The 14,603-nt window shown below is 39.7% G+C and overlaps 1 protein-coding gene and 1 pseudogene across 1 annotated transcript; both read left to right on the forward strand.

The window, feature by feature from the left end:
• Positions 1-3,398: 3,398 nt before the first annotated feature.
• LOC141298930 (olfactory receptor 5K4-like) lies at positions 3,399-7,342 on the forward strand (annotated as a pseudogene).
• Positions 7,343-11,349: 4,007 nt separating this feature from the next.
• LOC141298931 (olfactory receptor 1M1-like) lies at positions 11,350-12,354 on the forward strand. Its single transcript, XM_073829228.1, has one exon. It carries the CDS (start codon positions 11,350-11,352, stop codon positions 12,352-12,354), a length of 1,005 nt encoding a protein of 334 aa, XP_073685329.1.
• The last annotated feature ends 2,249 nt before the right edge of the window (positions 12,355-14,603 follow it).

Here is a 14,603-nt window from a genome sequence, read left to right on the forward strand (position 1 = left end):
TGTAACACATTAGTAGGTATTTGTTAACCACAGACTGCATCATATCATGATCCATGTAATGCAGGCATGTGCTTCAGTAAAATAAACTCATTAAAAGTAATCCTTAAATTAGGCCTTGTTTATTTAACAAAATGAATGTGTGATAAACAGCTACACTGAGTACTCAGTACAATACCATACAACAGATTTACATATAAACCACCCTAATAAAGAACGCAGTGACATTCCAAAAATGCAGGATTCAACACATAGGCTTGTATCCTTTAAAAAGGTATTTTAAACAAATACACAGTTTTCCATGATTTACAGTCACCAGCAGCTGTCTGGTTACCCACATTCTTCAAAATATTTTCATTTATGTTCAACAGAATAAAAACTTATACAGGTTACTTATCTTTTATTTATATTTGAACAAAAAGTGGCATGTCCAAAATTATTCATACCAATAAATCAATAGAAAAGCCTTTATTGGCTATTACAGAAATCAGATGCTTCCTATAATTTCTGACCAGCTTTTTGCAAGTCTCCACTGGTATTTTTAACCATTCATCTTTAGCAATGAGCTCCAACTCTTTCAGGTTAGAGGGTCTCCTTGCTATTACCCTGATCTTTAGCTCCCTCCACAGATTCTCAATTGGATTTAAGTCAGGACTCTGGCTGGGCCACTGCAAAACGTTAATGTTTTTGTCTGCTAACCATTTCTTCACCTCTTTTGCAATTTTGATGTATTGCTCCTTTTTCATGGTGCCGTTTACTGTGATTAGGTTCCTTTGTCCGCCAGCTAAAAACAAACAAACAAAAAAAAACAAAAAACATTAGGTTCCCACCACCATGTTTAACAGTGGGGGATGATGTTCTTAAATAATTTTGGACATGCCACTTTTTGTTCAAATGTAAATAAAAGTTGAGAACTATTTTTTCCACTGTGATGCCTCTTGTACATTGTCTTATCTTTTGGGAGAAGCCTGTGTCATTTTTGCTCAAAAAACCCCAACTAACTTTAAGTCAGAATTTGCCAGGGGTATGAATAAAGTCAGTCAAGATTATTTATACAGCGCTTTTTACAATACAAGTTGTATCAAAGCAACCTTACAGTATTAAAACAAGACAATAAATTGTCAAAAATGATGCAAAAGTTCCATGTTGCATCAAAGACAAATTGGAGAGGACTCATCTGGTTCCCATGGCCTTGTGCCAGTGGCCGTTTAGGGTAGGAGTTCTTTCCTGATGATCTGTCTCTGGGGCTCATCTAGTTGACACGGTATCCGCTGACATTCGGATGTAGGTGTTGATCCACCATCTGCTCTTGGTACGGACTGGATCCGGGGGACTGCAGTGACCATCTGATCTGGATACAGACTGGATCTGGATCTGCAATGATGAGCAATGGATGGATGAGCAATGATGCTCTTGCTATGTTTTGCCACTTTCTACATTTATTCTATACCAAAGCATATTGTGTCATGGTACAATGGTATGGCTTACTCCATGTCACCCATGTTGAGCATACCATTAGTTTGATGGGTAAGGGTAATGCTCTGCGGAAGGCAGCACTGCTGATTTTTCCATGTTTGAATAGATACTCCCAATCTCAAGAGAATAATCTAACTATATATTTGCTCGTAGTTGGTAAGTTAATGAGATGGTTCCAGCTTGGAGAAGGTAGAGCAGTGGCGGCTCCTGACAAATATCTCTGGGGGGGCAACTGTTCCGATTTTGGCAAAGATAACCGCTTTAATGGGTAAAATTATGATAAAATTCAGATAGCCAACTTTACAGCATTACATTGCATTGTTTGATTTGGTTTCCCTGTTCCTAGATGGCAACATCAGGCATGAATTGTACAAACTGTACAGTATTTTGAATAGCTATATTAAATTTATCGCAATGGTCTCAAATACACTGAAACACTTCCACCATGGCCATCAAGAGACACATTGTCATCAACTAGTTTGCCCTCTAAGAGTAAAAAAAAAAAAAAGCCATACTGCTTTACAATTAAAGACTTTTTATTTCTCATATTAAAACTGTAATTAATCAAATCTTTCCAGAACATATTCAGTATAAATTTGGCTGCCAATATGCAATCAATACAACTATTTAAAATTCAACATTTGGAGAATACAACATATAACATACAAGGCCATAACCAGGGTTTGAAAATTAGTGAGGTGTTAAGAATTGTGCTATAATAACACCCACAAATGCACTACATATAGCCTAAACTTCAAAATAGACAGACATGTAGATGATTGTGAAAGATTTTTTATTCAGTATAATGTTTTACATGGAAAGTTCGTTTTTTTTAGCTGAGGGAATTTTTATTTTATAACAAGTTATAAAAATAACGTTAGAATAATGACACTGACATAAAACTAATGTTCAACTTTCCACTTTATAAACGTCCCAAAGTGTCACACTAAATTGGACAAACGAGTCAAAAAACACGTATAATAGGTGGATCTGGCAACAAACGGAGGCTGCTGCACCCGCGCTCTCACTCAACGCGTTCTCAAGCCCCTTTCACTGCGCTAGCTTCTCGCAGCAAACACTCATGTGATATGAGGTGGTTTAAACGGCTAAATAATCATTCGAAGAGCTTGACATTTTATTTTTGAATATAAAAAATGACCGAGGTCCGGACCTCGGTGACCTCATAGCTGGCTACGGCCGTGATAACATAAACAATTCACCATTTAATAACACACATCACTTGTATTGAAATTTTGCTCGCTTCTCTTTTAAGCAGGCAAAGTGATCAATTACCCTCTCATTAAAATCAGGCATGTTCCTGACAAGTTCCCTCTCCATTGAAAGCATGGCCGATGCATTCAGACGTCTCGCTACGCGTGCGTGCTGTACATCTTCGAGCACGCATCAGTGCGTATTACGAAATCACGTTGGGGCGAGCCCTCCCGGTGCCCATTGAAATGCATTGTAGGGTTCAAAATTTGAAAAAAAAAATCTCACAATATAACTCTATGAGACCGGCTGGGGCGATTTTCAATCTGACTGAGATCGCCCCAAGGGGGCGGGGTTTTAGGTTGGAAAGTGACATTCAGGCTGTTGATTGTACCGTAATATGCAGACTAGGACTAGCAAAATAAGAGTCTTTTTCTCCTCTCTTTTTTCGTGTGGCTCAAGGAGGGCGATGCACTATCGCCCACCATGGGCCAGCCGCCCCTGAGGTAGAGTATACACTGTGCTTTCTGTCTATCTATCTATATATGTATTATTAGTTCAATAAGGTTATATTGAATAATATCCATACATTTTTATCCATAAATGCACCGTGACTGGAAATGTAAGAATTTTTTTAATATTCTGTATTGATATGAGTGTATTTCTGTAACAAGCTCTTCCTAACAGGTGTCACAAAAAGCCAGACAACAGGTATCATGAGCTCCATGCAGTCAAACTCCTCTGCAAATGTGACATTTGTTCGTCCTGCAACATTTTTCCTCACTGGCTTTTCTAATATTCCATATGTGAAATACTACTATGTGTTTTTGTCTTTGGTGTATGTTGTGACTTTTTTGGGGAATTTATTTATCATGTGTATCATTTATTCAGCCCGCAGGCTTCACACAGCCAAATACATTGGTGTTTTTCATCTGGCCCTTTCTGATCTGTGTGGAAGCTCAGCTTTGATTCCAAAAGTCATGGACACATTTTTATTTGAGCACCAGGTGTTTCATATGAAGCGTGTTTGGCAAATATGTTTTCTGTATTTCATTTCATGAATCTGCAGTCTTTGACACTGCTTGTCTTGGCTTATGACAGACTGGTTGCTATTTGTTTCCCTTTACAGTATCATGTCATCGTGACCAAACAGTCACGTTTCTGATAATAGGGGTGATATGGATTTTTTCTGTGACATATTTTTCTGTATTTGTAGGTTTGGTGAATAGACTCTCCTTTTGTGGATCTAATGTGCTTAAAAGTTATTTTTGTGATCATCGCCCTGTCTATAGATTAGCATGTAGGGGAGAGCGGGGCACAACCTAACACTTTTTGAATTTCGTGGTTTATGTAAATCCACTTGGGGTTCAGAGTACAATTTTTATCCACGTTATTTTCACACTTGTCTAGTACAAATATATCGCTTTGTTTCATATTTACAGTGTATACGTTTTTCGTTATTTACCTCAAAAGAAAGGAAGTGAAACGTGACAACATGCCCCGTAGGTGGGGTACATTGTAACATCTGAGGGGCACGTTGTAACACGACTGTCACATTTCTGTCTGTTCATTTGGTTTTTCCCATTGTCTTCCCCTGTTGTTGTGTGAATTGGTTTAGTCCTTGTTAACGTTATCCCCGTCACCTGTGTTCAATGATTAGTCACCCTTTATAAGTTTGTCTTTGAGTTCAGTTTACTGCCGGTCCTTAATGTTGTGTTATGTGTGTGAAGATCTCTGTTCCTGCCTGTTCCTGCCTTGTTCCTCTTGAAGATTAATATATATATTAATATAGATTAATATATTGTCTATCGTCTCATCTCGTTCAGCACGAATTATAACAGAAGGACCGACCGAAACAGTCACGGAGTTTCCCCCCTGCGTTTCTTTTCCGTTTTTGTATCAGTGTTTGTTTTTTTTGTCATGGATAATCCCGCCGTCCTCATCATCCTCCTGAAGCAGGGGAACCGCTCTCTCGAGGACCACACAAGAGACTTTGTGTTCCTCGCGCCATTTACACATTACCCGGACAGCTGCCTGTGCACATTCTACCGGGCTGAACTCAACATCACCGCCAAATCGCAGCTGTCCGGGGAGGGTCCTCGAGAGAGCCTCGCCGATTACATCGAGTGGGTGCTGGCGTCCTGTGGATCGTCCTGGACTTTCGGTATCGTCGAGGAGGACGTCAGCCCCACTCCAGACCCAGAGAGCAGCCAACCATCCCCCCAACAAGCGGAGTTTGAACCCGAGCGCACCGCGGAGCCTGAGCCGCGAGCGACAGAGCCAGAGTCCTCCACGGCTGATCAGGTGCGTGAGCCGGCTTCTAGAACCGCGACGGTGGATTGCGACGTGGAGCAAATGAGGGAAATGGAGAGCCCTGCCCACTGCAACACCGCTGGGGGTGAGATTGAACAAGACTCTGTGGATTTAATAGATTTTTTCTCGGATTTCTTGGAAGATAACTCTTGTGACTTAACAGACTTCAATATTCAAATATCTGTCTGTCATGTCCAACCTGTCTGTCCCAAATCCCCCCCCCCCCATGCTACTCATGTCTCCGTCTGCCTGGCCACCGCTGACAGCCCCTCTGCTCACCCACAGCATACCATCAGTGCAGTGGGCTCGCCGCAGGGCTGCCAGTTACCATCGGTGTCATGGCTGGAGGATCCCTCAGCTCCGCCTCCAGCCTCAGAGCCCAGATCTCCACCTCGGCCCTCCGACCCTGCGGCTCCACCACGGCTCTCAACGCCCTCATCTCCACCGTCGCCCGTCGGTCCACCAGCTCCATCGTCTCTCCGGCTCCACCCTGTTCAGTCGTCGTCCCTCCGTCACCTAAGGACTCTGCTCCTCCGGCTGTGCCTCGTCACGCCGTCCCACCGGCTCCTACGGACTCCTCCCTCCCTCCGGCACAGCCTCCATCCTCTGTCGCTCCGGCTCCGCCACGGACCTCTGGAACTCCGCCTCCGCTTTGGCCGCCAGAGCCTCCAGTTCCGCCTTGGCCCTCTGGTTCCAAGGTGTCGCCCTGGATCTTCGGCTCTCCATCTCCGCCTCGGGTTCCTTCACCAGCTGCTCTGCCTCTGTCGGTCGGACCCCTGGAGTCGGCGGTCCTTCCTCCACCATGGCTCCTCCCTCCGTCGGCTCCACCATGGGCCGTCGTCATGGCTGCTATCAGGGTCCTGCTCAGTTTCTCCTGCTTCGGGTCCCTCCTGTTTCCTCCCTGGCTCCTCCCACCGTCGTCGCCCCCTTGGACTGTCATTTTTGCCACTTGGACTTTTGTTCTGGTCCCCCTCCTTGGGGTGCGTCCTCCGCCGAAGCCCCCTCCCTCATGGACTCTGTTTTCCTGGTTTTCCGCCCCTCTTTTCTGTTCTGTTTTTGTTTTTCTACGGTGCGAGGACACACCTATTCGGAGGGGGGCGTAATGTCACATTTCTGTCTGTTCATTTGGTTTTTCCCATTGTCTCCCCCTGTTGTTCTGTGTGAATTATAACAACGACCATTTGACAGATTAAAATGTCAATCTGATCGAATGAAAAAAAAATATACACAACAAAATAAAATATTTTGTCAGTAAAATACATGTTAACTTTTTAAAATGAAGTAATGACGTTTTTTTTTTAAATAAAAATGATCTAATTTTGGAGTTTGACAATGAACACATCGCAACAATGCTTTGAACGGCCCTGATCGCAACACGCAGCTGTACAGTAGTTCAAAACAATGTGGACAAATAGATGAAACACATTTAGACATTCAGAGAAACACCCCTCTCCCTCCACACACAGCTCTCATGGAACATGACACACATAAACAAGCCAAAATGCTTTACATTTCTTGAAATAATAACTTCTGAACATTAAACATTGATTGTCAGCCTTTATTCACCTGTTTTTTGTGATTTCTTATCAAAATCCTTAGTAGTAAATAGTGTAAACTGCACCGCTAATGTCAGAGAATAGCATAGTTTAATAACAGCGGGGCATATTTTAACACAGTGTTACATCATTCCCCATCTGTGCCACCGGAGTTTAAAACTGGTTAGTGTCTTCTGCTGGTTTGCGTAGCATTAATAAACTATCTAAACTGATAAATAACAAATTGGAGATTAAAATAATAGCAGATTTGTGACTGTCTAATTTTAAATGAATACTAAAAACTGAAATTAAAAGTTTACTTCAGCCAGAAATGTACTTTTACTATGTTAAAATAAATATTCAGCGATATCTTCAAAAGGCTTTTGAATTTTGGCACTCTTTTTTCTCTGCATAGTGTTGCTATGGCAACTAGTAAATACCGTAAATTTGGTTATGCTAGCATGTGTGGAAATATTTAAACCACGTGTGTTACAATTAACCCCGCGTTAGGTTGTGCCCCGCTCACCCCTAATGATAATTCTATGAATGTTTTGATGGGAAAACTTAGCTTTGGTCTTCTGATTTGCATACCACTAATACTGATCATCATCACGTATTTCTGCATTGCTCTGGCTCTGCTTAAGATTGCTCATGGTGCTGACCGGATTAAAGCCATAAAAACCTGCACCTCACATCTCATGTTGGTAGCAATCAATTATCTCCCAATTGAGGACAGTCTCAATATTAACCATAGCAAATTTGGAGTCTCTAGCACCACTAATAGGCCAAATTTGCACTCATATTTCCGCTAATAACTTTTAAATAAGGTGTAGAAGCACAATTTACTTGGCTCATGCTGAGTCGAATGCATACCAAAATTCTACGGCTCAAGATTTTTTGCAATTTTGAATTTTGTGAAAAATCTATTTTTCGAACTCGTCCTACATGGTTTGTCCAATTTTCACCAAAATTGGCTAAAAAAATCTTCATACAATGCTGGCCAAATGTTATGAAAAGCTTTTTGATATACCAGATTGTTTTTGTAAAGTGCATTAATGAAATCCGCTCAAAAATGGACATGAGGCTATATCTTTGCAATGTTTTAGCGGATTCAGACCAAACTTAGTACATATTATGCTAAGCATGACCTAAGGGCACATAAATAGTTTCAGCTAAAAGATTTTGACATTTTTGTTTATAATTTCTGACCAGTTTGACAGCCATTTTGAACATGAACCATATTGAATTTTGAGTAATATGCTGTATTTTTCAAATGCTGTAGCATATATATAATGAATCTTACAAATCTTATAGAACAGGGCTGCCCAACCCTCTTCCCAGAGCCCGCATCATGGCCTTCGCCACTCAGAGAGCATAGTCGGTCATTGAACCCAGTTCCCGCAACAACTCTGAGTCGAGATTGTCCTCGTGCAGATCTCATAAATCCTTAGCCTGGCAGCCTGTGTGATGGCTAAGGTGTGCAGAGCGAACTCAGCTTGTCCAGAAGCCTTTTAAGCCTGTCTTATGAGCACCAACAACTTAGAAGCCCTGGACAAGAGTCTAGGGTGATCCCGCCGGAAGGTGGTGCTCCGCAGGCAAAATGCACCGTGAAGCGCCAACCCACCTGGGCAATCCGCAAAAACCACCTTGCTGGACCCCAATCGAGGAAGATGAGGGAGGAGGAACTGGTATACCATGTTTTAGCCGAAAAAAAACCTACCATGATTTCATGAGCACTTCATGCATTTCCACTCATTTTTTTTTTCAAGCGCAGCCGTCATTTTTAGTGACTGCCTGCAACTGAGATTCGGCCCGCACCCAGCAGAACTAAACTCATTTATTTCGCTCACCATTGATGCACATTGCTGCAGCCTCATTCCCAGAAGTAGAAGGACCGGAATGGGAAACAGTCGAGGTGAGCCGCTGCTTCTTCGATAAAGAACACGACTCGTGAGCAGAGCGTACCCAAAGTCATCCCTGCTGAAAAAACCAGCATATGCTGGTTAGGTATGTTTTGGTGCTGGGATGCTGGTTTTAGCTGGTATATGCTGGTCCTTTGCTGGTTTATGCTGGTCCCTTGCTGGTTTATGCTGGTCCTTAGCTGGTTAATGCTGGTCCTTTGCTGGTTTATGCTGGTCATGTTGCTGGTCAAGGACCAGCATAAACCAGCAAAGGACCAGCATTAACCAGCAACATGACCAGCATAAACCAGCAAAAACCAGCAAGGGACCAGCATAAACCAGCAAAGGACCAGCATATACCAGCTAAAACCAGCATCCCAGCACCAAAACATACCTAACCAGCATATGCTGGTTTTTTCAGCAGGGATGAACAAGCAAAACATGAACCATCAACAAACGCTGCTTTAGCATAAGAATAGCCGATCGCGAAGACTGTTAGTTTTGAGGTAGGAACCAGAAGGACATGGAAGGAAAGGCATTTCGCAAACGCACAATCCATCCATGTCAGAAATTGTTCTTTTAGGAGGAAATTTGCTCTTCAAAGATCACTGTTGAAGCACCCAAAGGTACTCTCACAACTCTTAGCTGTGTTTGAGAGGGAGAGACCGCTGCTTCATGCCAAGTCGAAGTGAACAACAGAGAAGGGAATATTGTTTATTGTAATGAATCTTGTGAATCTTATAGAATTGCTTGCAGGAAAGTTTTTGTTTACAATTTCTGACCAGTTTGACCAAAAATCATGAGAGTAATTTAGTTAGATTCAAAGCGACATTCCAAATCAAACCATGCCAAATTTTCCTATGTCAGCCATTTTGAGTGTGGACCATTTCGAATTCAGTAGTAAAATGCTGTATTTTTCAAATGCTTTAGCATATTGTAATGAATCTTATAGAATCACTTGCGGGAAAGATGAAATTTAGCACACAGATAGAGGACAGTCTTAATACTAACCGTAGCAAATCTGGAGTCTCTATCTTAAACTCTCGTGCCACCAATAGGACAAATTTGCACTCATATTTCTGCAAATAACTTTTGAATAGTAAGGTCTAGAAGCACAATTTGCCAAATCGAATATATACCAAAATTAAATTTCTACAGATCACGATCTTTCGCAATTTTGTGAAAAATCTTAGCCTGGGCTTCCCCATGCTGCCTTGCGTGCAGCGCGATTTTATTCACGCTGCTTGGCAGCCTGGAAACCATGGACCAAATTTTCACCTCAGATAGGGAACCAATCACAGAACGGGGAGGGAGCAGCAAGACGATGACACCTTCTATGCGACTCACCGAAGCAGTTTGTTTATAAATATGGATCCAGCATGGCAGCAGGTGCAAAGTTATCTTTCGATGCAGCCTTAGATAGTTACACACAAGGCCGTTTCTCAATACTAAGTACGCAAAGTTCGGACTTGGAAGTTTGACTTGGGAGTATGAACTCCCGAGGACGTGAGGATGCAAGTCCTGCAATTCTGCAAATGGAACAGCAGTGTACTTGATAACTTCAGTCAGCTCACCTTTTCTACTCCGGTTATCTTCACTGCTTCACTGTATGTATTTACAATAAGACGAAATATGATATCAACCACCTCTGCCTCTTTTCGTTTTCATTTAAACATATTAATAGCTGCAAAAACGTAGTTCAGGGAATGTACAACATTACAGTGAAACAAAATATTTTATATCAAACAGCATTGCCTCTTTTCCATTTCATTTAACGTTAAACATATTAATAGCGACAAAAATGTGGTTCATGCAACGCGTTACAAAACAACAATTACAATAAAAGGAAGTGATATCAAACACCACTGCCTCTTTGTTTTCCTCAAAATATAAACCACAACTCTCTTTTCATACTCATTTTAAAAATAATAAAACATATTAATATGTGATTTAAGCTATATGTGCACTGTGTATAATTAATCTTTACTCTATGTATAATAAAATGAAACATGACAAGCACAACTCTGCCTTTTTTGTTAAATGTCAGTTTTAATGAACAATATTAGCCATTATAAAAGTATAAGTATAAAGTAAAAGAGACTTATGTAATCGGAAATAAAGACAAAAGCAGACAATTCGGTCAAATGCATGCTAAAAAGTCAGCGTTGAATTACGATTGATAAATTATTTATGAAGCATAACTTTGTCCTCAGTCAAAACTCTTTGTCTTCTTCCTTGTCGAATTTCTGTCGCTTTACGTACGTCGTCCGGTATACTTGAAACGATTGGCTATGAGCTACGCACAGGCGCATTTGATAGACATTCGTAGCACCCAATAAACGGCTCTCGGTATTCGTAAACCACGCCTCAAATACGAGAAAATGAACATGTGGTTCCCAGACAACGAATCATGATGTTGTCATGACGTGGTTTGCCGTTAGCCAGGCTAGAAAAATCTACTTTTTCGAACTTCGAGCATTCTGGCAAAAAAGTTATCAAAGACAGTAATGCTCTGTGGACAGTAGCACTGCTGATTTTTCCATGCTTGAATAGATACTCCTGCCCCTTTATCCTCAATTCTATAGAGAAAAGGGTCTCAAACTCAAGAGAATAATCTAACTGTATATATGCTGATGGCTGGTAAATTAATGGGATGATTCCAGTTTGGAAAAGGTAGAGTATAAACCTTGTGTTTTCTCAGTTTCTCTCTAATGAATTCACTGAAAATATATTATAAAGCTATTATTATTATTAAAGGATATTATTATGTTCAGTAAGGTAATTTCAAAGAACATCCAATTTTCATCCATAAATGCACTGTGAATGGAAATGAAATAATTTGAATATTCTGTATTTTTTAATGTATGTCTATAACAGTTTTCATCACAGGTGAGGCAAAAAGCCAGACAACAGGTATCATGAGCTCCATGCAGTCAAACTCTTCTGCAAATGCGACATTTGTTCGTCCTGCAACATTTTTCCTCAATGGTTTTTTTAATATCCCTCATGTAAAATACTACTATGTGTTCTTGTCTTTTGTATATGTTGTTACTGTTTTGGGGAATTCATTTATCATGTGTATTATTTATTCAGCCCGCAGGCTTCACACAGCCAAATACATTGCTGTTTTCCATCTGGCCATTTCTGATCTGTGTGGAAGCTCAGCTTTGATTCCAAAAGTCATGGACACATTTTTATTTGACCACCAGGTTGTTTCATATGAAGCTTGTTTGGCAAGTATGTTTTTTGTATATCATTTCATGAATCTGCAGTCTTTGACACTACTTGTCTTGGCTTATGACAGGCTGGTTGCTATTTCTTCTCCTCTACGGTATCATGTCATTGTAACCAAACCAGCCATGTTTCTGATCATAGGAGTGATGTGGATTTTTTCTGTGACATATTTATCTGTAATTGTAGGCTTGGTGAATAGACTTTCCTTTTGTGGATCTAATGTGCTTAATAGTTATTTTTGTGATCATCGCCCTGTCTATAGGCTAGCATGTAATGATAATTCTATGAATATTTTGATGGGAAAAATTAGCTTTGGTCTCCTGATTTGCACACCACTCATAATGATCATCATCTCATATTTCTGCATTGCTCTGGCTCTGCTTAAGATTGCTCATGGTGGTGACCGGATCAAAGCCATAAAAACCTGCACCTCACATCTAATGTTGGTGGCAATCAGTTATCTCCCAATTATAAGCAATAATATTGCATCTATAACAATATATTCTGATTCGAACACCGGAATAATTAACACTTCCCTGACACAGACAATACCACCTATGCTGAATCCCATCATATACACTTTAAAGACAGAGGAGGTTATGCAATCCATAAAAGAAATGTACAAACGACACAAGGTGAACACTATAATAGAAAGAAAAATGAAATGCAGAAGGAGCAATGCAAAATAATTACAGGTTTAATGCCATTGTTTATCAGCTGTGATCAAGTTTGATTTTGTTTGTAGTTGTAAAAGATATTGTGTTGTAATCAGGCCAAACATGTTTAAAAACCTCTGGGCTGAAACCTAGTACAGCTTCTTTTTTTTGGACAAAGTTGAATGCTGTACTCATCTTTGCATTTAATCATTTTATATTAACAGTATGTTAAAAGAAAAAGACTTTAGCATTACACTTGTTTAAATTTAACAAATGTAAATATTTCTGAATAATTTTAGTTGTATTTGTCAGTACTGCAGTGCTCTTGGACAGTTAACATGGATTGTGTATGTGTAATATCTTTGTTTCATGCAGTTAATTCTCACCATTCTGTGCTATATGACACATTAGTAAGTATTTGTTTGTGTAATACGATGGGATCATATCATGATTCTAGGCTATATAAAGCAGGCATGTGCTTCTGTAAACTAAACTCAATAAAAGTAATCTTTAAAGTTGACCTTGATTATTTATATTTATTTTTTTAAACTTTGTTTTTATTCATTTTGTTACAAAACTCCCATGAACATCACAGAATATCAAATTTTAAATCATTACAAAGTAGACTTTCCCACCTCTACAAAAAAAAAAAAAATATATATATATATATATATATATATGTGTGTGTGTGTGTGTGTGTGTGTGTGTGTGTGTGTGTATAGTGTATATTAGTATTATAATATAATTCAAATTACAGTCATCATTACATACTATTCCACTTTTTGTATTTACAAATTGCATAAAAGGGGTCCACACCTTTTTAAAGACCTCTGCTTTACCTCTTGTTGCAGATGTTAATTTTTCAAGAGCAAATTTTATCAGACATTTCTTTAATCCACTGTGAAAGAACAGGTCTCCGTACTAGGGCTGTGCGATATGGACAAAAGAAACCCATCACAATATTTTAATTTTAATCACGATTTTGACACACACAGACTTGTTTTACAGTGTGTATCTGAGACATTTTTCCAAAGGAAAAAAAATAGATCTTTATCAAAGACCTGTAACATGTCTCTAAAACAGACATAAGGTGAAAAAAATGAAAATAAATCACCTGGTATAACAAAATGTCTGTAGAACAGATCTATGGCCAAAAAAAAAAAAAAAAGTAAAATATGCTGTTTGCAGGCATCGGCTTTTGATTTCAAATTCATCATTAATAAAGTGCACCGTCAAACTCAAGTAAGGCTCAGATGTTCTGCTTGACCACATATCTTAGTATTTCATGTCTTTTAACTCCAACTCGACACTGGCTTTGCATTTGGAATACATTTCAGAGATGGTGACTCTTGAAAATTAACTTTGTGATGGCAGTTGGTATATCAAGAGTCTGTATAATTTTTTGGGGAGCTAGCTTTACTGACGACATTTGTGGGCATCATATCTTTGCATAAATTATATGTGACTGTGTCGGTAATTTGTTTGTGCCTTTTTGAACTTTTTTCATATGGTGAGCAGCTCGCAAAAATATCTGTAATACTGATTTTTGATCACCTGGTTCCGAACGTGTTTGGGTGTACTTTTCTCCGTGTCCACAGATTTTTTTGCCATGCATAAGCCATAGACCTCAGGTGTTGAAATAGGTTTGTTGTGTTAGCCTGTTTCGCTGCAACGACAGACTGACAGGTCTGACAAATTACCTGGCTCTGTGATACATCAGCTTTCCTGTATCCAAAGTAATCCCACACCACAGATGTTGACTTTTTTTTAAGCACCAAGTCCTCCTGTGCTGAACTCATCATCCCTGTTTCTGCAGCCTATTTGTCGTTAAACTCAGTCTCCTGTTCTCGCACTCTGTTTAGGCACCCTGCGTAGTGATTGGTTCAAATAGCATACTGCTACTGCATGTTCACATCGCGATTTTGATACGATTTCAATTAATCACACAGCCCTACTCCGTACTAAAGCAATCATATGTTTAGCTTGTATTAAACTAAAATCTATGAGCTTCATTTTGCTTGCATTTACTGACACATTTTCAGGATATATATGCAATAAACACAGCTTTGATTCCATATGAATATTTTCTCCAGTCATTTCACAGACCACACCGAGAACCTCCTTCCAGAACATAATAATAATAATAATTAATAATAAAAACAATGCAGCTCTCTAAACTTCCACATACAATGAAACAATGTACCAAAAGAAAAAGTCTTTTTTCCATTTTCCATACTGAAAGATATGATTGGGAGCCTTCCTTTAGTCCAGCCAGTAATGTC

The sequence above is a fragment of the Garra rufa genome, chromosome 23 (genome assembly GCF_049309525.1).
Source record: "Garra rufa chromosome 23, GarRuf1.0, whole genome shotgun sequence".
NCBI classification, from domain to species: Eukaryota; Metazoa; Chordata; class Actinopteri; order Cypriniformes; family Cyprinidae; genus Garra; species Garra rufa.

Excerpts from the sequence above, each read along its gene's own strand:
- LOC141298931 (XM_073829228.1), top strand. The coding sequence starts at position 11,350 with ATGAGCTCCATGCAGTCAAACTCTTCTGCAAATGCGACATTTGTTCGT.